We start from the raw sequence: 22,516 nt of genomic DNA, 5'->3' as shown, positions 1-22,516 counted from the left end.
TAAGCTCTTATTGGTCGATTCTGTCTCCAGTCATGTTTTCACATTTAATTGACTGAAAGCAAGAAGTTTTCCTGTTTCCTTAGAGGTTAATCCTGGTGAAACTTGAAACCAGTGCACATAAACTGAGAATGAACTTTACAATGAAGTAGGAGACATCTGGTGTCCAGCAGGAAGACAAACTCCATATTCACAGATTCTATCACACTCATTATAATGTTATATTATTGTTTTGTTGACTATTTGTGTATACGCCTTAATACATGTCTGGAGGGAATCCAACAGTATACGCAGGCCACATAACGGCTCGTGTTTCTGTCACATAACTGCGACCTGAAGCTAATTCTTATGCTTCAAGCCTGTTTTCTTCCATGTTCCATGTGTAACGACAGCAGTTGACCTACACTCAGCGTGGCCCCAAGCTGTCTAACTTCACACAGCATCTACTGTATGTCTGACACACTTAGCATCGCTGTTCTTTCATTTCTGAAAGCTTCCTGACATCACTGGTGTTCTACAATCCTAATGATAGTAAAAAAAAACAATTTAAGGCCTTTAGGCATTGAGAATAGTGAATGCATAATGAGCAAGAATTTATTTTTTATTTTGATTTAATTTCATGTATTGATTTATTACTGTTATTTTTTTGTCAAATGTATTGCTCTTATTATGTCATTGAATGTGCCTCAAAATGTCACACACACCCCTTCCCTACGGTATTGGTTTCTTCCAAAAGCTGCAGGATGAAATCAGGTAGTCTCTGCACCTGCACGCACGCAGCACTCGCTCCGTTGCATCGCTGCAGGAGGAGGCTACAGCTTAACAGTGTGTCGCCGAAGTGGTTACACACATAAGTGCATTTGCGAAACACAGGCATGGTTTGTTTTGATAGCATAGCATCCGATTTAATATTGGTAAAGGGGAGCTGTGTGAGTCTTCTGGCAGTGAGCTGCTAGCTTTTGCCACCACTTTCTCAGGTTATAGCAAAACACTTTAATTTGATATCTCCAGGTCAAGATGCAGACGAGAATCCTTTTTTTTTTTTTTTTTTTTAATGACAGAAAGCTGTGGCCCTGTCCTCAGTCAGGAGGTTGATAATGCAAGCTGTGGGTTATCTTAGGTGAGATTTATAGTGTGAGGTTATTTCTCCTTCATGGACATGTATGTAGATTTAATTGAAAGATTTGCTCCCACTTTCATACAATCATTTCAGACCAATGAAGGGATGATGATGATGATGATCAGACACTGCTATGTGATGTCAGCACTGCCATGCTGCTTCCTATGCATTGTGTTTTTGGGTGAAGCAGACATGATTTAGCTCTTTTTCAAGAAAAGTGGCAGCAGTGTAGAGGTGAGTGAATAAGTGTCATTTTCAATAACTGCAGTAATTGACATGAAAATCTCTTATAATAAAAATACAGTATTCACTCTAATACAAAGTGGGAGATAACTGAGCTACAAAAAGTGATGTAGTGAAAAAATAATCCTGCCAGAGTCTTTGAATATGTTCAATTGCGCCGTTATTTTTTCTGGGGAAGGACCCCCATGCCCCCTGCTCTAATTGCGTGCCCCCAGAATATTGGCTTGCGTGACTCCGTGCTTGTATTGTAATGTACTTGGGTGATAAAATGCGTCATACTGCTGCTGTATAACACCACACCATGTACCTTTAAATCACAGATTTGAGACTTAGATTGTGGAGATTGTTATCAAGAACCTGGGAAAACAAATGCAACTAATGGAGCTTTGGCAGCTTATCGCCATTTCTCACTGACACTGAGGGCACGAGCATCTTCTAGCTATCTTTAATAGTTTGACATTTAAAGGGCATTACACTCAGATTCTCCCTCCTCTCTGTCACACAGACATGCAAACACATGCAGTAGCACATATCAGTATGGTTCAACGTGCACATGCTCACTCATGGCTTTTCAGGTGGATTATTCATTGATGAGGGGTGTGTGTGTGTGTGTGTGTGTGTGAAGGAATGTGAGTTCTGCAGGCGAGGAGGCCCGGAGGAGGATGAGGGAGTGTGAGGGCCTGACAGACGCTCTGCTCTACGTCATCCAGACGGCTCTGGGGAGCAGTGAGATTGACAGCAAGGTAACACTCTTACACACATACAACCAACTGCCACACACGCAACCTCTCTCAGCCATGAGCTCATACACGCACCAAATCCCATGAACAAAAAACACACACACACACACACAAAATGACACAAAAAAAAGGTCCTTTGCGTGTGTGTGCAAACATGTGTGTTTGTCTGCATGTTTGTGTGTATATCACTGTCCCAAAACTCTATATAAGTCATTATTTTTTGGTTTGTAAATATGTTTCATGTTAATTACTAAAATCACATTTACATAAATTTACATGAGTTCGATGCATAAATATGTTTTATCTGTGTCTTTGCAGATTGTATGTATACACTGCATATACATATTCATTTGCACAAGTTGTTTGCCTGTGATTTGTATGTTAATGCCTAAGGCTCGTAGGCCACAAGCTGGTGGTCAAGTCTACACACACACACACACACACACACACATATATATATATATATATATATATATATATATATATATATATATATATATATATATATATATGTATAGCACATATTAAAACAACCAGAGTAGACCAACGTGCTGTACAAATTAAAGTTAACGACCAAGCGAGTGAAACACATAGATAGCAAAAAAGGCACAAATAGAAGTTAAAAGGCACAATAACAACAATAAATGGCCATGATAAAATACAAGGCAATATCAAATATGTGCACAAGTGTAAACAGAAACAGAATAAAACTTGTAAGATCAAGTCATAATATGAATAAAAGAAATAAACAAATAAAAGATTGTAAAATACTGAAATACTAAACCCACTGAGAACAGCCAAAGGCACTGAAAACATGTGTGTCTTGAGTTTGTGTGAAAAGTGTCAATGGAGGGGGAAAGTGTGAGTGAAAGGATCGTGGAACAGCTAAAAACAATTATTGTGGGGATCCAAGAAGCCTAGAGTCGGAGCAGGGCTGATATGTACAGGCTTGCCAGCCCATGCATGAGTTCAAGAACAGATAAAAGAACCATGAAATCAACCCTGGATGTAACAGGCAGTGCAGGGATGCTTGTATCGGCGTAATGCTGTCTCTTTTCCTTGAATCTGTTAGCAGTCTCGCTGTAGCATCCTGCATAGCAACCTTTCAGCACAGAGTTGATCTGTTCATCAAATTCCGAGGGGCCCCAAGTGGCTCGCCATACTCCCTGTGGTATTAGGGGGACCAAGAACACCACTTCTGTCTTGTTATCGTTCAACTGGAGACAGTTTTTTTTTTGCCATCATCCAGCATTTCACACCCTGAAGGCAATTAAGGACGGATGAGATGGAGCAGGAATCCCCCGGATTCAATGAAAGATATAATGTCGCTGCCTCGCCATATCAGTCGCCCGCTCAGACATCCCATCCTGCAACACACAGTGTGGAAACAGATCGTGCATGCTGCTGCCACGAGACCCCGCAGCCGTCATCTGCTCGTCCCCTCTTCTCACCAACATTGATGGTGGAATATTCCAGGATCAGGAACATGTCCGTCTGTTCTTCAATGCACCCACTCACTTTTTCCCTGGAGTCACAGTCCCTGATATCCTGGACCATGCTCACTCCCATCCTCCATCAAATGACGAGTCAAACGATGCCGCTCATCAGCAGTCTGACCTGACCAAAAATGATTTTGATGACCTTTTTAACTTGTAAAGTAGTTGTGGAAAGTCTGTTCATATTTCCGCTCCTACTCCCAGGAGCAAGGCGCTACTGCACAGTCCTCAGCTTCCACACTCAGCTTCAGTCCACCAGCAGAGCTCACAACACAGGTTTTATTGACAACTCAGATCTGTTTTGAGATTGAGTCTGCCTCAACAGGCTGAGTAGCCAAACGCTAGCAGCTAACCGTTTTCACAAACAGAACGATTAAAGCATTTAGTATCTACAAAAATACATTATAAAATCCCAAGACGAACAAGCCAAACATGTTTTTTTTTTTGATAGTGAACCAGATATTACTCAACCTAGATGGCCAGTGAGACAGAAACATCACGAGTGAGAGTGTGTTTCATGTGAGCCTGTGAGCAGCCATGTGTGTCTGTTTGTGTGGATGTGCTACATGCATAGATGTGTGTTTAATGTGTCTCACTAGCTTTTACCAGTGTGAGTTTGTGTGTGTGTGTGTTGAGTGGAGATGTGAGAAGTTTTTAATCCTTAGAAATCCTTCACAAGATCAAAGTCTGAGACTGTTGACTGCATAGCCACTCACAACAATAGGATTAGTGTGTGTGTGTGTGTGTGTCTACATTATGCACGCAGCATGTGTGTGTTTATCCATGTTTGTAAATTGTATATTATAAAGTCAGCACTGCACAGTATGTTAGTTTATGTGTGTGTGTGCGTGCGTGCGTGTGTGCCTCCATGCAAATGTGTCTACAGTCTGATTTTTAGTGTTTGTTCCTCTGATTGCCATCTGTCCTTCTTTCATGTCTATCTTTCTATCTCTCCACACTTGTTTCCCATCTTTCTTTCTTCTCTTCTCTCCTACCATCAGACCGTAGAGAACTGTGTGTGCATCCTGAGAAACCTGTCCTACCGTCTGGCCGCAGAGACGTCTCACAGCCAGCAGGGGGGGTCGGAGGAGCTGGACGGTCTGCTGTGTGACACCGGCGGGAAGGACGCAGAGAGTTCTGGGTGCTGGGGCAAGAAAAAGAAGAAAAAGAAGGGGCATGACCAGGTGGGAAAACAGAAAGTTGGAAGAAAGTAGTCTGTTCCCATTTTCTTTCTTCATGTTTTTGACTTTTTGCTTTGATTCAGTCGCTGGTCCTTCATGTGAGATAAAAGCAGTTGGCTGCCACGGCTGAAGATTCGCAAAGGACTGCAGATCCATGTACTTAATTATAAGGGGGATAATGCTTCTAAGCAGTCCTCTGATGAATATCCAGTCAAGCTAGTGGACTGTATTTGGTCTCAGATGAATGCTGCTACCCTCTTCTTGTTTGTACAGAAAGAGGTTCAGGGTCTGGTTTCTCAGACATACGCAGGGAGCAACGCTAACTTTTGAAATGAGCCCAGGTCTCATATGTAGCACACAAAGGCACACAGAATCATCTTAAATTGATAGCCAGCTACACTTAGCATCCTATCTGTGTATTAAGTGTTTTAAGTTTAAAAAAATTTGGACTGCGTTCAGTGCGAATGTGCCCAAACCCCGTTTACATATACAGAGTGAAAGACTGAAGAAGCGACAGGATGCCGGTGAACATCAGTTCAGTTCACATCAAATCAGGCTTCTCATTTCTCACGATATAATTCCATCATACCAACTGGGACTTGGATAAGAAAACAATGCACAGAAACAGACCTCTCAGGAAATGAACCACTTCACTGCGCGCCAGCATAGTGGCGACGGCAGAAAATAACCGCCCAATCAGAGCTGAGTGTGCAAAGTACTGGCTGGGTGCTTAACAGGCCCACAGAACGCTGCTTAATCAAAGGAGACGTCAGCGAGCAGGAACAGGGCAGCTAGAAGCAGAGGTGGCAGATGGACCTTCTCTCTGGAACATGATAAACTGCTGCTCGTGTGCGTTACTTTAGCGGTCACCAGTTTGGGTGGATGCCATGTGTTTTCTCTGTGTTTGATTGTTTTCTGGTCGTCAGTTATTCTGCTGTGGTGACATTAATGCGGTAGTAAGTTATCGCCTCTTAACATGACGTGAGCAAATGTCACAAACGTCCTCTTTCTCTGCCTCTTTTACTTTCCCTCTTATTTCACAACAATATAGTATCTTATAGAATTTTAATGACCACATAAAACTCTACATTTGCACACCGAGCACATGGTGCAATTTGCCTGGTTTATTTAGTTCTGTGACTTTAATGGTTGGTATTCTCTGTCAGACATCCACATCAGGATGATTGAAATTAAACAATGAAGCATAATAACAGTAGCACAGGTAGAAGGTTGTCATCTTGAGCCTTTATTATCGAGCATCCAGTGTGTATTTTAAGACGCTAACGCACATTTCGTACCGTTATGCTTTCATTTACATCATTTTGTTATCCGTTTTGTGTCGGAGCAGGTGTCGCTGTTGTTTTGTTTCCGAACGGAGGACTCAGCATCTCATTTTGTAAAGCAGCTCTGTGCTGTTTCTGGTTCAGGAACGTTTGCTCAGTTCATCCCCGGTTCACGCTATCTGTAGTCTCAAATGAATATGTATGAATGCGCCGCAGCTTTCTTTGATATTCATGATGTTTGAGCCCGAGTTGTTTTTCCACGTCCATGGCTGAGGTTCACCTACCACCTGGATTATTTAGGGTCACAGAATAAGGCACACGTATCAAGAAGGGCTCGATAATGTGATGCAAGCATGTGGCTTTTTAATTTAATGCTTTTTGTCGTTCTGTGCAATATCATCAACAGATGCTACAAGGTTTTCACACAACAGGATCAGAAGATTATAGCTGCACCTAAAGATTAAGCCGTGTTTGACTTTCTGTCAAACTACCTCTGCTCAGAATCAGAAATACCAAGCTGATCCAGTCTTTCTCTGGATTTCCAGGGTCTGTCCATCTGTTGCCAACAGGCAGAGTTTCATCCTCCGTTTAGTTAAAAAATTAGTGTTCTTGTAGTTGTAGAATTGGCAGAAACCAAATGGCTGCCTTGGAGTAGGCTCTAACCTCTTGTCATGCTAAAAAGCAATCAGCATCACATTCTGGTTGAGTGGAAGACGTCTTTTACAACTTCTAGTGAAGCTGTGGGGATTGAAAACCCGATGCTTCCGGTGGATCAGTGGGTGAATTGCTCATTAGCCCTGCATGCTTTTTTCCCCTTTCATTTCTGGAAAAGACAGAGAAAGGAGATTTTTAAAAATGGTAGTGATGAGCCAGGCCTTTGACTTCCATTTGTCAAGCGAACCCTCCACAAACTTTTTGCGTACCCAAGCAGAACCAGGCAGATGAGGGATCTTAATACTAACTCTGGGATCAGATTGTAAAGGGACAAAGACAAATCGTAACCTCTCTCAAATGATAATACGTAACCCCTCCTGCCTCCCCTCTATCTGTCTGTCTCCACTTCAGTGCAGCTGTGGGTGATTACCATGAAGTAGCGACTGGGGAGCTTGTTGAAGAGGGCAAATCTCTATCAACTGTGGGGTAATTAGAGGAGAGAATGAGGAGAGGAGAGGAGGAAAGGATATGTCAGTGGAGAGGAAATATAAAGGGGGAGCAAGTGAAGCTGGGGCAAAGGGTGGAGGCTAGAAAATACAAAAGATGAGAGAGGAAAGAGGAAGTGCCGGAATGATAAGACAAACAGGGAAGCAAAGGTGGAGGACAAGGCCAGCTGAAATAAGTTGCTATCTGATCTAAACCATCGTAGCTAGCCAACATCACCTCCATGAGTTGATTGAAAACACTGTCTCCGGCTGACTTGTAAATGTTTCAAGCAGCAGAAGACCCTTGTCAAATGTCTTAAATATGCACTTGATGACTACATACATGAGATGATGCTAAAAGACTGAGGCTAAAGCTACGCTAGTGCAAAGAGGTCAGCATCCAGTTAATGTCCCGTGTAGAGCATACTTGGAAGCCAGGGGTTAGATTAATGCTTTATTGTTTGTGTTTTCAAACAGTATGTTTCACTTTTGCCAAAGGGCTTTTAGGATGAGGACTAAGACGCGTGTTTGACAAACACGCAAAAGGCTATTTTCTTGTATCAGTATGTTGTATAACAATATGGAAAACGTCATCTGAATCATGTGTAAAATAAAACATCCAGGGGTGGGGCACCTTTTTCCTGTCGGGGGCTGTTTCAATTTTTATAACATCCTTTGACGGCCATGCTAAATTATTCAACCCATACATCACACTAACCTCTGTGATGGCTGGACCTGCTTGTCTTTGGTGAGGCGTCTGATGTCAGACAGTAGCAATGATGATGATGATGATGATGATGGTGCTACTTTCAGCTGGTGTTCCAGGTTCAGGCCAGCCAGACTTGAGCAGAACTGAGTCTTTACAAGAGTCAGTGTTGGAAGAGCTGCTCCCAGTATCAGGTTGTTTCTTTGCAGCTCAATGATTTCATGTTGTTGTTGTCAGACATATCAGCTGGTTCCACATTAAACAGCAAATATGTTCAGTTCCTGTTGTTTACTTTTCATGTCCTGAAACCTCTCAGCAAACACCTGAAGGAGTATTTACACTCAGCTGCATATTCACATGTCACAGCAGCTCAGACAAGCTTGCTTGGGTTTAGTCCAATCAGATTGTGGCTCCTTTGTAAACAGCCTTTGAGAGCCAATGGAGGACTCTGTCATTTCACCTACCCCCAGACTGTTCCCACCTTTGTTAGTTAACCCTTTACTGGTTGTATTTGAGACCTTTTTAACAAGAATTGCTCATTGTTATTGGATGAAAAAATAAGATATACCTCCCACCATTGTCCACAATTAGTGATCTTCTGTTATATCTGCATTTAAATGTGCAGCATTTCCAAAAATAAGGGGGATACACACAACAATAAGTCCAGTATTCTGTCCAGGGGACCAACTAATGATTACTTTTCAGTGCAAATTAATTTCTTTTTTTCTTAATGTGTCTACTCATCAACACATTAGTCAAATGTCAGCACCACTTATGCGTGTCAATTATATTGTAGTGTCGCTGACAAATCTCCTATATTCATGAGCCAACTCTTTCACACATATTGATGCATAGTATGTGTGTGTGTATTTTTTCAAAATGCATCATCAATGCAGGAGGAAATGTCAGATTTCAATTACAGAGGAGATAGAAAAACGGAATGCACAAATAGATGAATGCCACCTTATTTATACACTGCTTATGAATAGTAAATCTCCCTCCCTCCTTTCCCTGTTCTTGCCTGAGGGGACCACGCTGGCACCCTACCACAACCTCACCTCACACTGAATTCAAAATGCTTTTCTATTCTGAATTACGTCTCATCCTCCGCAGTGGGACGGCGTCGGCCCATTTCCAGACTTGGCGGAGCCCCCGAAAGGCATCCAGATGTTATGGCACCCCACCATCGTCAAACCCTACCTCACACTGCTGTCTGAGTGCTCCAACCCAGACACCCTGGAGGGAGCAGCTGGGGCTCTGCAGAACCTAGCTGCTGGCAGCTGGAAGGTAAGAACTGAAAGTGCTGTGCCTATGCTGTGATACTAAAGGGCATCTGCACAAGTGTATTCAAATTCCAGTGGGTGCCACAAAGCGTTCTGAAAGTGAGAAATCTCAGCACACTGCAAAATAACAACCCTAAATGCCCCCGTATTCTGGTCGTTGTGTGCTGTGGGATAGCAAACCTGCCTTACTGGCCCTTTAAAATTCCCTCATGCATGAGTGTAACATTTGGTACACATCCCTTTGAAATCAACACTTCTATGGAATGGCATCTAAAAGATAAAATCAGAATAAACACAACAAATAATAATACAACAACCAACAACAACAACAACCAATAGATAGCACGCCTTGAAATATAGTTTAGACATCCATGTTCCTCTCTGGATGAATTTCGATCACTTTGGTGATTGCCTCTCATCAGGAAGTCAGGTCCACTCCTCTCGTCATCAGGAGAATATTTTTTTTTTCCAGTTATTTGATTTACGACCAAATACCAGCAAAACATTCCCATAAGCCTTAGCTGTATTTATTTTTATTTATTTTTTTTTTTTTTGCTTTGCCCTAATTAGCAATCTTTAGCATGCTAACACGCTAAACTAATGGTAAATGGCTTTGTAGACATTTTGCCTGCCTACCATTACAATAGCATTGTTATTGTGAGCATGTTAGCAGGTCGACGTTAGCATTAACTCAAAGCACGAAGCACAGCCCTACAGAGCTGCTAGCATGGCTGTAGACTGAAAATCATTCCTCACATTTCAAAGTGCACTGGTTGTCAGGTGTGATAAGAAATGATGTCATGTACATTTATTGCAAGAAAGTGCTGTGATCGAAAGGAAAAGAATAACCTTGCTACCTTTGACAAGAAATAGCCTGTACTGGATATAAGTAAAAAGGAGTTGGCCATAATGTGGTACATCAGTTACCACATTACATCAGAAAAAAAACAAAGCTCTGATGCTCTCCCTGTCCACCTCCAACCCTCCGTCCTGCCCAGTGGTCGGTGTATATTCGGGCCGCGGTGCGCAAAGAAAAGGGCCTCCCTATCCTGGTGGAGTTGCTGAGGATAGACAACGACCGGGTGGTGTGTGCCGTGGCCACCGCGCTCAGAAACATGGCTCTGGACATCAGGAACAAGGAGCTCATCGGTGAGTTGTTTATTCTCAGCAAACAAAGATACACACAAAAACACACCCACGCACACACGAATTGACACGAAAAACAGTCTGCCAACTTTCAAGAGTTTTATTTGTGTCATTTTCTTTTTATACTAGAGGAGTAATGTGCTTAATGCTGCCTTAATTGAAGATAATGACACTGAAAGCAAGTGCGTTTATATTGACCCACTTACAGAATTAGTCACTTGCATTAATAATGAACATGATACTTGTTTAAGTAGAAATGTTTAGCAGTAATTGCTTAAAAGGAGCTGTTAAAGCTGGCATTTGTGGAGGGGGTTACTGCTGTTAGGGATGGCTGACTGGCAGTGGGTTTGTGGATTTGTCACATGAAAGAAGAGATAAATGTCTCCACAATATTTGTCTGTGTATATTCAGATAGTTTCCTCTTGAAGCAGATAGTAGTTGTTGCTCTGACTGATCGTTTGTGCTTGATTTTCCTTTAGAGACCAAGTGATGTCTGTAATAAACTCTGCTTTTCTGCTGGTCTCCATAGCAACAACCTCATGCCTCCTTTTACTCACTCTGTCTGGTGCTTGAGGCTCTGAGCTAAGCTGTCTCTCTCTGTGTTTGTGTGTGTGTGTGTGTGTGCTACATATGTGAACCATTCATGTGTGCAACGTATGTAGGTTGTAGTGTCAATCTTATATCCAGCTGCCACGGGGCATGCATGCATGTTCTGATAGGACACACTGTCCTGGCCTCACTCTGTTGTGTCAACACGATGAAATTGCATTAGGCCCTGCGTATACCTGGCACTAACATGCCTGTTGGGTGATCTAATCACAAGTGGACAGCTCTAAGTACGTCGGTTATACCTGGCATTAGAAAGCGTCTTCATGTTTGTCTGGAGTGACCACTTGTGATCGGATCTCACTTCCCTGCTCTATATGCAAACACGTACATCATTTCCATTTGCAAAGACCAAGCGCATTGTTCTTACCCGGCGGCCCAAATGCAAATCAGACAGCGTGCATTGCGTGTACTTCATCTACGAGAATCCATTTAGCCTGTTGTGGCTTCTTCTTGTTGTTTCGCACTGTAATATGAAGCGCACAAATCAGTACGCACTTCTGCTTATGCCAGGTGTAAACAGGGCTGAGAGACACGACATATTGTGTTCTCGCATCCTCCGAGCTTTCAGCAGCAGATATCAACGCTGCCTGCACAGACAGGCCCGCCGTGAGCCAACTGTTGCTTTATTGGCTGCAATGTTGCAAACTTGATTGAGAGCTTCATTTTCAGTCTATGTTTGCAATAACAAGAATTTTGCCAATACTGCAAGTATATGCCAGTAATTAAGTTAAACTGTTTACATGGTTCAATCATGTTTGATAACTGACTGTAATAAGTTTATTTATGTGAATTACTTTGATTATCTGTAGAGAATTGTGTTTTTTATTGCTGATACAGAAAAATCCATTTAGAAAGTTGAACTGATCGAGTTTGTATAACAATTCGAGACACTTTTATGTCTGTATTATACAGCTTGTGTGTTATTATTATACTTAGTATTAATGTTTTCTTGTATATATATGAATCCAATGAATCTGGACTATATGTGCTTCATGCACCAGCAGGATTTGTGCAGCAGGAAAACGCATATAGTGGATGTGAACTGTCAGTGAGTCATGGCGTGCCCCCACCACCCCAAGGGTGATGACCCAATCAGAATGAGGGCCAGAGGGCAGACTGGACAAGATTGCCTGACAGCAGTACTGGGGTGTCATGGGAAATGTAGTCAGCCTGAGGTAGATTACATGGTCAAGTCAGCATCATTGTCTGACGTCCACCAGCCAGGCTGTTTTCTTAGTCGTATCAGGGAGTTTTAGCTTTCATATGTTTCATATGTTGTGTCATATGTAAGAAAATGAAATGAGCAGAGACCACAGTTGAATTAGGTACAGTACAAAAATGATTAGGGGGTGAGGGGTCAGCAAAGAGGAAGGGTCATGATTTGTATTTTAATGTTAAATTAAAAGCCAATATAAATAATACATACAGTACTGATTAAAGCATTACAAAAGCTCAAATTGTCTGTGTTTCGTTTCTATTTCCGCCTTTCTACCTCCAATCTCCATTATTCCACCCCGCCCTGTTACTCTCATCCACCGTGCCCATAGGTAAATACGCCATGAGAGACCTGGTGCACCGCTTGCCTGGAGGCAGCAATAACAACAACAGCAGTGGCGGAGGAGGAGGAGGCGGCAACACCAGCAGTCTTGTGGGGAAGACCATGTCGGACGACACCATCACAGCTATCTGCTGCGCACTGCATGAGGTCATCACCAAGAACATGGAGAACACCAAGGCCCTGAGGGACGCCGGCGGCATCGAGAAGCTCATTGGCATCGCCCGCAGCAAAGGAGACAAGTAAGCCGAATGGAAAGATGATGTCAGGTGGAAAGAAAGAAGCAAAGAAGGATGAAAGGACCAGGTTGTGGGTAGAAGTACCATGGGGCTGTAACAGGTTTTGTAGTTTTTGACTGAAGACTACAGTACCCATGAGAAAAGACAGGAACCACAGGGACATCTTTATATTTACAATCAAAGCTGTGCTTTTATTTCCCAATTTATTTTATTTTATTTCAGAATGCATCAAGAATCTGAGATCGAATTTAGTGGTTAAATTGCAACCACCAGACTTTTAAGCCCTGTGATTGGACGTTCTAAAGCCAGTGCCAATTACCTCCATACTGTATGTTTACATCTGGCAGAAATCTATTCTATGTTACGAAGGCAGAGGGCAGTAGCATCTCATTTTATAACTTTTTATTCTGAATATTTTACCCCACAAGACAATCATTGCTATAAAACCAACATAATCTCTCCTGCTCGGTTTTGAATTTCTGGCACAACAAAGTCTTTATTTTGATTATTTACAGTCAGGACTTCCTGTCTCTCTACCATTAAAATTTATATTGACACCAATATAATACCTTAGTTCACATTTAATACAAATAAATAAAAGCATGTGTGTATCGATGTTTAAAGGTAGTTTATCATGCCAAATTGCATTCATTCCACCATAGTCAAAAAACTAGCTAAATTAAGCTAGTTAGCTGTAGCTACAGTCTAGCTTGGAATTTTTCTCCATCGTGAATGGATTTAGCTACTGCCTCATTTAATTATGTGAATAAATAACTGATATTTTTCATTGACAGACAACAGCTGGGGAAAAAACAATAAGCAGGCTACGTTTAGTTTTAGCTTTAGCTAAGGCTATTCTTAGCTATCTCACCAGCTAGCATTCACTTGACACAACTCTTTTCCTCTAGCTGTTTAGTTGGCTGTTTGCTCCGTTTTGTAATTACTGCATATTTAAAAGCTGCTTCCACCGAAATTTTACATTTTTATGGCACACTTGTTCTAAACTAAAAAAAAAATCACAAAGTCGGATTAAGTTTTTAACTCAGTTTTAACTGTGGTTTAAATGTAACCACACTAAATATGTGGTTACATTTTTCCTTTGTAGGGCAGTAAAGCAGATGACAAATTGTTTCTTTTTTTAACGTGAAATGACGTGTTTGTCGAAATCCATTTAGACAAACACATTGTTTCTTTCACAAACTGACTGCTCTTCGACGCACATTTTTAAGTTCCCTGCTTTGCATCGCTGCAGGGGCAAGATAGGCAGTCCTAGAATCCAAAACAATAACATTTACCCAAATGACTTGAAGAAATAAAAAAAGTTAATTTCCTGGACACTGATAAGGCCATATGGGCCAATTACATCCACGGCCATTAGTCAGCTGAGTCAGACCCTGGAGAATCGAAATGAAATACAGGCCATCAATCAATCATCCAAACAATTACGCAATTTGGTAATAAAAGTGTCATATCTGAGGAGATAGATGAGACTTTTACATTCTGCATCTATGGTAATTTCTTCTTGGGAGGCTGCAGTGAGATGATGCTTTACATGCTAGTGTAATATCTCTGCTTTTTGTCTGTTTCTTCATTGTTATCCCACTAACACAAATCAAAGAACAGTCAAGCTTTATACTGTATGTGTTTTTTCCTCTCTGCTGAATTCCCAGACATAGTCCTAAAGTGGTAAAGGCAGCATCTCAAGTCCTGAACAGCATGTGGCAGTACAGAGACCTCCGCAGCCTCTACAAAAAGGTAGCGTGTGCACGGCTTAATGTGCTCTGGCTGTATTACTACTGGAAATGTCAGTCATGCTGGTGTTTCAGTAGATATCACTGACAGACTGGAAACGGAGTAATACTGATACCATTGTTGGTCGTGTAGCTCAGTTCTAACATGGTCTCATCTCTCCTCTCTCTTCTCTTCTTGGTTTCTTCTTTCCTGTCCTTTCCCTCGCCTTTCTGCTCTTCAGGATGGCTACTCCCAGTACCATTTTGTCGGCTCTTCCTCCACGATAGAGAGAGACAGACAGCGACCTTACTCTTCCTCTCGCACTCCGTCCATCTCTCCCGTACGAACCTCACCCAACAATCGATCAGGTGAGTGCACCCCCCTTTTGTCCTCTATCACTCTCTCCGTCAGTACATTACAGTCAAACAAACACCACTCCAATACAGCTGAAGACTGCTTTAACCTTCACACTACGACGGCTACCGGCAACTTATTCTGCTGTCAAGTGAAATCCTTCCGCCGTGCCCCCTAAAAAAAAAATGTTCTCCTTTGCATTGTCTAAATCGAGGTATGACTACTATGGGCTTTCCAGGGATTCAGTATTTCTGGGCTCTTTAACAAATGTATGCCAAAAAATGGGATCAGTGTTTTCCCCATGAGCTTAATTCTTGGCTGCATCCTCTGAAACTGACTGTGGGAGTATAGACTGTCCAGTTAGACCAAAGATAACAATGACAAGAGAGTAAATCTGAAACATTTCCATTGTAGAATGTGATCGATATTTTTCTACTTAAAACATTAACAAACAGCCTTTCCAGACACGGCCCATGTAACGTTGTCATGGCTTCTCATAGTTCAGACATTACAGGGCTGTCGGTAATGAGCCTCAGTGCTTCTGTGCTGTTTGGCTCCTGGTGTCTGAGAGGAGGCGGCGTCGGCACTGGAGAACAGCAGCGAGTTAAAAGTGATGGAAGAAGCAGAACACTTTTACGTCCTCTCATCAGTGATGGATTCGAAAACTTAATTTAAATGATAAGTTCGGCCCCTCTTCTTTACTAATATGTAACATATGACAGAAATCTACTCAACGACTCGCCGACTCATTTCTGTGTCTGACTGTTTCGTGGTTTATTAAACAGACTTTTTCACTACGGAGAAGAGGTGATAACGAACTGATACATTTTTTATATAGTGCTTTATGAGGAGAACATGGCGTGCATTAAACTTCCATCCGTGCATTTTTAACTTTGTGCTGCTGGAGCTTTCACGTTAGTGCCATTCGCACTTGTGCTGTGTTGGACGTTTAAAACCATCGTCAGGTGTCAGGAAAGAACAGCTAGTAAACACCAGATGTGCCAGGTGATCACTCAGCAGTAACTTATATCATTTTGATAGTGTTTGTAACAATACATCCAAAAAAATGTACTATGCCTGGAGAGTGGGGAGGGGTTTATGTTTATTATTTGTCCTGCATACACAAGGCAGTGAGTCAGAACACCTGTTATCACTCTTTCATTTGAAATGGCAAAAGCAATCCACAAGAAAAGCACAATTAGTGGATTGGTAATGCCCTCACGTCCACTCTGGACACATCCTTTAGTGACTGCCAGGATAGGATGCTTTTAAATGAACAATGGCAGCACCAGAGTATCACTCAATTGAGAGACTTTTTTCCATTCCATGAGCTGACACCAACTTTTAGGCTTACCAATACAGGTTTGCTGCAATACATGCGTCAAGAAGACACCTTTAAGAAGTGTTCTTGTCTTTATAATCATCACAGTGACGGTGTGGTGCAGCAGATGCAGAAAGCTGTCATGGCATTAAGTAACATGGTGCCTGTCTGATATATTACCAGACAAGCTGCATTATTTCCATCATATTCCATGACACTGACTTTTAAAAACCCTAATATTGTTCTATATCCACCAGTTAAGCCATAATTTCAGCCAATTTGAAATAGCTGTGTGTGAGAGCATTTGAATGGGTTTAATGCTACCGCTGATATTTTTAAAATTCTGGATTTATGGGGCTGTCAAATGGCAAAATGATGAACACTTTGGTTTGGAAGCTTAGTTCACATTTTTATTTCACTCCTCATTTTAAAATTGTCAAGCAGATGGTCCATCATCATTTGTTTAATTTCACATCTGTGGAAATTTTTCACACGCAGAAGAAAAGGTTCCATTGCGTCTATAAAGCCTCAGGAGTAAGGACTGCACATTCCTCCAGCAGTTGTTTACCACAGCGGCAGGCAGAGTAGGTGCAGATATTACCGTGGTTTGGTGATATTCAGTGTTAACTGCGTTATAACGTACAGGAGAGACAGACGCAGCCACACAAACGGGCTGTATCTTAGCCAGCAGCTTCTTTGTGAAAGTCTGCTGACAATGATCTGAATATTAGAGGAAGCACTACTCTACCGTATGGCACTGAATCAATAGCCAGGTTTCCGCCAACATGGCTAACCAGATCTAACTCATTATCTCTGCCACTGATCCACCACCCTCCTCAGAGTCCAGCATTTATTATTCTCTCCCAACTGTGGGCGTGCATATTTTCTATGATTTGATTTGACGATTTGGCTCCGTTTGCTGGGTGAGTAATGCTAAGACAAAAAAGAGATTAATAGGCCAGTGGGTAGTGAAAATGTGTACATGCGGTAAACGCAGGTGGAGAGAGTGGCCTGCAGCCAGACGGAGAGAAAGACAAGACAGAGGCAGGAGTCAAGAAGATACGGGGAGAAGGGATGACTCAGTGTTTACCTCTTTGAAATCACACCCAGGTCAAAAAGCTAGATTTGTTAAGAATGGCACAATATCTACAGAGTCACAATACAAGCAGCAGCCAGTGCCCCCGTTTTTCATTCATTTCAGGCCGATGCTTAGAGGAAATACATGCAGTCAATCCTCAGTGTTGTGCCTTTGTTGCGATTCAGGCAGGTAAATACAAAACCTCACACACCCAGAAAAGCACATTTTTCAAATCACTCTGCTCTCTCTTCTATGAAGGGACTTCAGTGTAGCCTAAATACTCGTCCTGCTTGTTGTAGCGTCCTCCTTACGCATCCAGAAGTGTACTGATAACAGGTTGATGATGGATGAGGGTCACACATATTCCCATGACTAAATATTGTGTGTGTGTGTGTGTGTTTGTGTGTAGCGAGCGCCCCTGCTTCCCCCAGGGAGATGATGGCGTTGAAGGAGAGGAAGGCAGACTACGAGTCGACTGGCAATGCCAGTTACCATGGCAACAAGGGCGAACACACATCCCGGAAGGACGCCATGGCGGGTAGGCAGTCCATCCTGCACGTCTGACACAAAGGCACATTTTCCCACAGAGCTAATGTGAGGAAGATGAGGAGGGTTAGACGTGAAAAGTGGACACCTCTCCCATGGTGTATCTGTGAGGAGCATGGTTATCTTAGCTTAGCTTAGCACACAGACTGGAAACAGGAGCAAACAGCTAGCCTGGCTCTGCCCAAAGGTAACAAAACCCCGCCCACCTGAGTCTGTAAAATGCAACACTTCACATCACGTTTGTTAAATGCAAAGTGTTTAAACAAATCGGGGTGAGTTTTTGTGGTGGTGGATGTTGTTCCTTCGGACAGAGCCAGGCTAACCGTCCCCCCGTTTCCAGCCTTTGTGCTAAGTTAGCAGCTAATCAGCTGCTGGTGGTAGCTTCATATTTAGCATACAGACATCAGAGAGGTATGGATTTTTACATCTCACCGTCAGCAAGAAAGCAATAGCAAATTAGTCTGGTTGTTTTTGTTTTCCTCATCGTCTTCAGTGAGTGTTTCAGTGTTTCATTATGTTAATGATTGCAGATATTTTTGCACACTGTCAGAGCTCCAAACTCTCCCTCATCGTCGTCATTTTAATCCTTTTTCTTAATCGAATAGTTGTTACATCCGCCTGATAGCGCTGACAGCCTACTCGCACTCCTCTGCCTTTTACAGTAATGCCTGAATAAATGGTTCAGGGTAAGCATTCATCTGAAGTCCTCATCCCTTCTGTCTCTGCAGCTCAAATCTCTGGCGGGTCTTCCACGCTACTCAGAGGAGCATACGTGTCGCCTACTGATGACCTGAAGTATAATCAGGTACGACAAAGCCACTTTTCTGTGTACAAAGTGTTCAGAAATACATTACATACGTGACCACTGCTTTACCCCTACAAATGTAATCACAAAGCACTTAATTGAGACAAGCACTGCTAGCAGAGATACCACAGCTTTGATCTCAGTATTCACGTCCTTCATGTGATGAATTACTACTACGAGCTGTCATCGAAAGAAGCCACCAGGTGGTAAAAGCACCAGCCAAGGAGAGGGGGGAAAAATGAAAACACCAAAGCCAGATTTATTATTACATATCAGCCTCAAACTTTAGGTGTCCCTGGTTCTGTGAGGGAAAAACATTTGAAGATCCACAACACTCTCCATCTAACAGACGAGAGGAGCTTTCTTTCAGTCTCTTGCTCTTTGCATCTCTCTCTCTCGCTCGCAAAACCAGTCCCTTTATCATATGGGAATTTAATGGTGACGCCAAAGGGGGATAGAAATACTATGAGGTCCAAATAGGTCACTATAAACTTAAAACTATAGAGTCCCATTTATGCTTTATAGGGATACTGTAATGAAATCCTCTTGGGGTCTGGCATTTGATTCTGCATTGTTGCCAATAAAAGCCTTTCATATTACCCAGCACACCCTTTGGCAGCGATATCCCAGACTGGTTATAGCTCACAGTCGCACAGCAATGTACAACACCGGACCCCATGAATGCTATCACCCCTGATCAATCAAATCTATTTTGTGTTCAGATACGGGTTTGCTTGCTAGCTAAATGAACTGGGCAGCCAGCCACCAAAACCTACTATGCTAAAGACACTCAAACCACGTCTGTGTTATAGAAAATTCATTTTTACTAAACTGTGGGGGACTGATGGCCTCTGATGGAAAATGCATCACATTGTTTAACCTTAAATTTAAACTTTAAAGTCAGCAACAGGTGTGCAGAGTGTGTTTTCATGACCCCCTGTGATTGATTTAGTATAATGAATATTTTCATTATCAATGCCAATCATTATTATTTTTTCATTATATCAGTTAATTGTTTGGTCTAGACGATCTCAAAAAGTAGTGAAAATGCTCATCACAAGCCCATGTCGACATATTCAAACTGCTGGTTTTATCTGACCAACAGTCTAAAACCATGCAGAATACCAGCAAATATTCACAGCTGATGAACTCTAGCCTTTATTTAAGCAAGTTTCATATAAGATATTTGTTTCAGGCATCTAATTTTCTGTGTTTTGGCATCAGAGATATGGCAGGTTCAACTGGCATACAGCATGAATGCTGCTTTAATGTGGACGGGCAGATATACAGATCTGTACTGCCTGTTAATGATCATAGACACACACACACATCATTTCTCGCGAGCTAAAGGAGCTAACAAGTACATATGCAATGCCCAGTGGAAAAAGAGACAAAGTGTAGCCAACACCTTTCATTAGCATTCTAAGATAATGTCAGGGATGATGAAAAATAGGGCTGGGGTCAGGTTCTGGTCCAGATTCATGGGTTTGAGGAGGGTTTGTGACTCAATTTTTGCAGAACATTGGTCTGGGTTAGCATTTATACTGTCACCAGCTGCCATTAGTCACTGCAATTTCAAGTGTCATGCTAGCTGGCTAGACCCGTCAGATGTCTTTTTGGTGTCTTAAAGTTCAGCTGTAATGTTTTTGAGCAAAGTGCATTATTTCTAAATGCTCAAATTGTGTGAAAGCTATCAGTTAAAGTGCTGGCAAAGTGCTTTCTGACCCGTCGCTGCGTGCAAATCCATGACTTTGTGTCCCTCTATTCCTCTGAAGGTTTTTTTTTTTTTTGCGTGGTCAGTTTCGAACACTTCGTGAAAGAACCTCACTCACTCATAATCTTACTTTTGTCTCAGTAATGATTTTTGTTATTTTTACAGGTGTCTTCTCAGGGCCTGCCTTCAGAGCCCTACCCCCCTTTCCAAAACCCTCCCCCGCCCGACAGCGGCCCCTACGAGGACCAGGCCTTCTACGAGAACCAGGTTCATGCCGGAGGGCGCCCCCCGCAGGGTGACCTCAACATGCACTTGCAGGGCCTCAAGTCCACCGGCAACTATGTAGACTTCTACTCAGCCTCGCGGCCCTACAGCGAGCTCAACTATGAGACCAGCCACTATCCAGCCTCACCAGACTCCTGGGTCTAAGGGGAGACGAGGGTGGAGGATTTGGAGGAGGAGGAGGAGAGGTTGGACGATGGAAAGCAGGACGGTGAAAGGGGGTAGTTTATTGGAGGAGAGAAGATGAGAGGACAGTTTCCCTCCCTCCACGTCCTCACCTGTAGTTCCTGAGTAGCATCATAGGTAGCAGGACCACAGAGGGGGAGGATGGAGTGCAGGAAAAGAGACTGGGGGAGAAAAAGACATTACACTCCTTTCAGAGACATCAGATGGAGGAGGGAGAGGGGACGAAGGAGGAACCGAAGCGAACGGAGGAGCGGCCATGCATGTGCATGCACACCACCAACACAACCGACAGACACGTTTTCTTTCTGTGTTTAGTTTGTGATCAACTACTCCAAGACGGTTCAGCAGACTGCAAGACCTCCTGCGCCCGAAGGCCTCTGGATACAGAACGTAGGGGGGACGGACATGACGAAGGAGCACGAAGGGACAGACATGGAGATGAAGAAGGACGGTGGAAGAGAAACACGGAGCAGTGGGCTGGAGGACGGAAGGTTTTGGATTGCGAATGGAATGTGTGAGAGATACCCAGGAGAACCCTGTACATATGTGGTATAGCAACATGGCTTTTAGTAATGTGAAGCACAAGAAGCAGAGCTGTAGGACATGTAGGACATCTGTCACACAAACTTTTGTTTCTCTCTATGGCTTCAGCGTGATGTTTCCTCCTCTGGGCAAAGAACGCTTCTGGACTTTGTCATTTGTAACAGGTTTTTTTTTTTTCTTCTTTTTCTTTTGTTGTGTTTCTACTTTTTTAATTCTCGATTCTGGTTGTATAGTATTTGATGTACACTGTACATTTACCGAGATGCATTGTGTACTGTACATTGCACTATTTTCTGTGTCATGTCAGGCCTTTCGCCATTGGGTCAACCTCACTTCCTCACTAACCACCCCACCCACCCCAAAAGACAAAAAAAAAAAAGACAAAACACACGGCAACACACACCGTATCTGCACTCAGACTTTCAGAGTTCATATCACAGCTCCGGACGGATGTTAACGTGAAACACTGGGTATGAATTGGGTATTGAAGCATCGATTCTGGTAGGTCACGGTGCTCCTTTTACTGCCCTACAGATGACAGTTTTCACAGAATAGCTGACGGTCCAGCTGCCAAAATAGCTGAAGAGAGGCTCAAACAGTTGAGCAGCCTTCTCCATGACAGAACTCATTTTTTTGAGGCTAGCTTTGCTTTTTTGGCGGCTATCTTTCCACACGAACACCTCCAATCCCCCTTTTGTTCCCATGAGCCCCTCCTTTGAGTGAACTGCGCTCTTTGTGTATATAGTAACCGTGCCAAACAAGGGTTACTTCCCCTCAGCTGAAGAAGGCAGGGGGGGAAAGTTCGGGGCGTGTTAAAGGGTCCAAGTTCAGCTGAAGCTCTCAGCCGAACATCCTTGTGGTTCTAACGATGCCAGTTTGTAAATGCTTTGGTTTTTCTAAACTGTGTTTTACTGGGATGAAAACTGTCTAACTGCACCGGGACTGGGGGGAAAAACATAAAAACAAAACTAAAAAACAAAAAAAGAAAACCACGGAGGGACTGTGACCAGGCGGAGCATCGCTTCCTCCAAAGTTGTACAAATTTAGTTGATTTCTGTGTTGTAAAATAATCAATGTTTGAAGTACAAAAAAAAAAAACTTTTCTGAGAGATGGGTGGCAATTCTAACTTCATGGTAGACAAAACTGTTAATAGAGTACGGATATATATTATATAAATATAAATATATACTTTTTATGTGCAGATGTGGATGTCACTTA

At 42.6% G+C, this 22,516-nt stretch overlaps 1 protein-coding gene across 1 annotated transcript in view; it reads left to right on the top strand.

The window, feature by feature from the left end:
• The window catches only part of ctnnd2b (catenin (cadherin-associated protein), delta 2b), a 154,520-nt gene extending 133,805 nt beyond the window's left edge, over positions 1-20,715 (top strand). The window contains exons 16-25 of the mRNA XM_041948579.1: positions 1,986-2,103; positions 4,598-4,780; positions 9,019-9,197; positions 10,165-10,337; positions 12,491-12,740; positions 14,408-14,492; positions 14,710-14,836; positions 17,631-17,759; positions 18,496-18,572; positions 20,452-20,715. Coding sequence (XP_041804513.1) covers positions 1,986-2,103; positions 4,598-4,780; positions 9,019-9,197; positions 10,165-10,337; positions 12,491-12,740; positions 14,408-14,492; positions 14,710-14,836; positions 17,631-17,759; positions 18,496-18,572; positions 20,452-20,715 — 1,585 coding nt within the window. The remainder of the gene's footprint in view (positions 1-1,985; positions 2,104-4,597; positions 4,781-9,018; positions 9,198-10,164; positions 10,338-12,490; positions 12,741-14,407; positions 14,493-14,709; positions 14,837-17,630; positions 17,760-18,495; positions 18,573-20,451) is intronic.
• The last annotated feature ends 1,801 nt before the right edge of the window (positions 20,716-22,516 follow it).

The sequence above is a fragment of the Chelmon rostratus genome, chromosome 12 (genome assembly GCF_017976325.1).
Source record: "Chelmon rostratus isolate fCheRos1 chromosome 12, fCheRos1.pri, whole genome shotgun sequence".
NCBI classification, from domain to species: Eukaryota; Metazoa; Chordata; class Actinopteri; order Chaetodontiformes; family Chaetodontidae; genus Chelmon; species Chelmon rostratus.
Note: the sequence above shows the minus strand (reverse complement) of the source record. Positions and strands in the feature narration are given on the sequence as shown.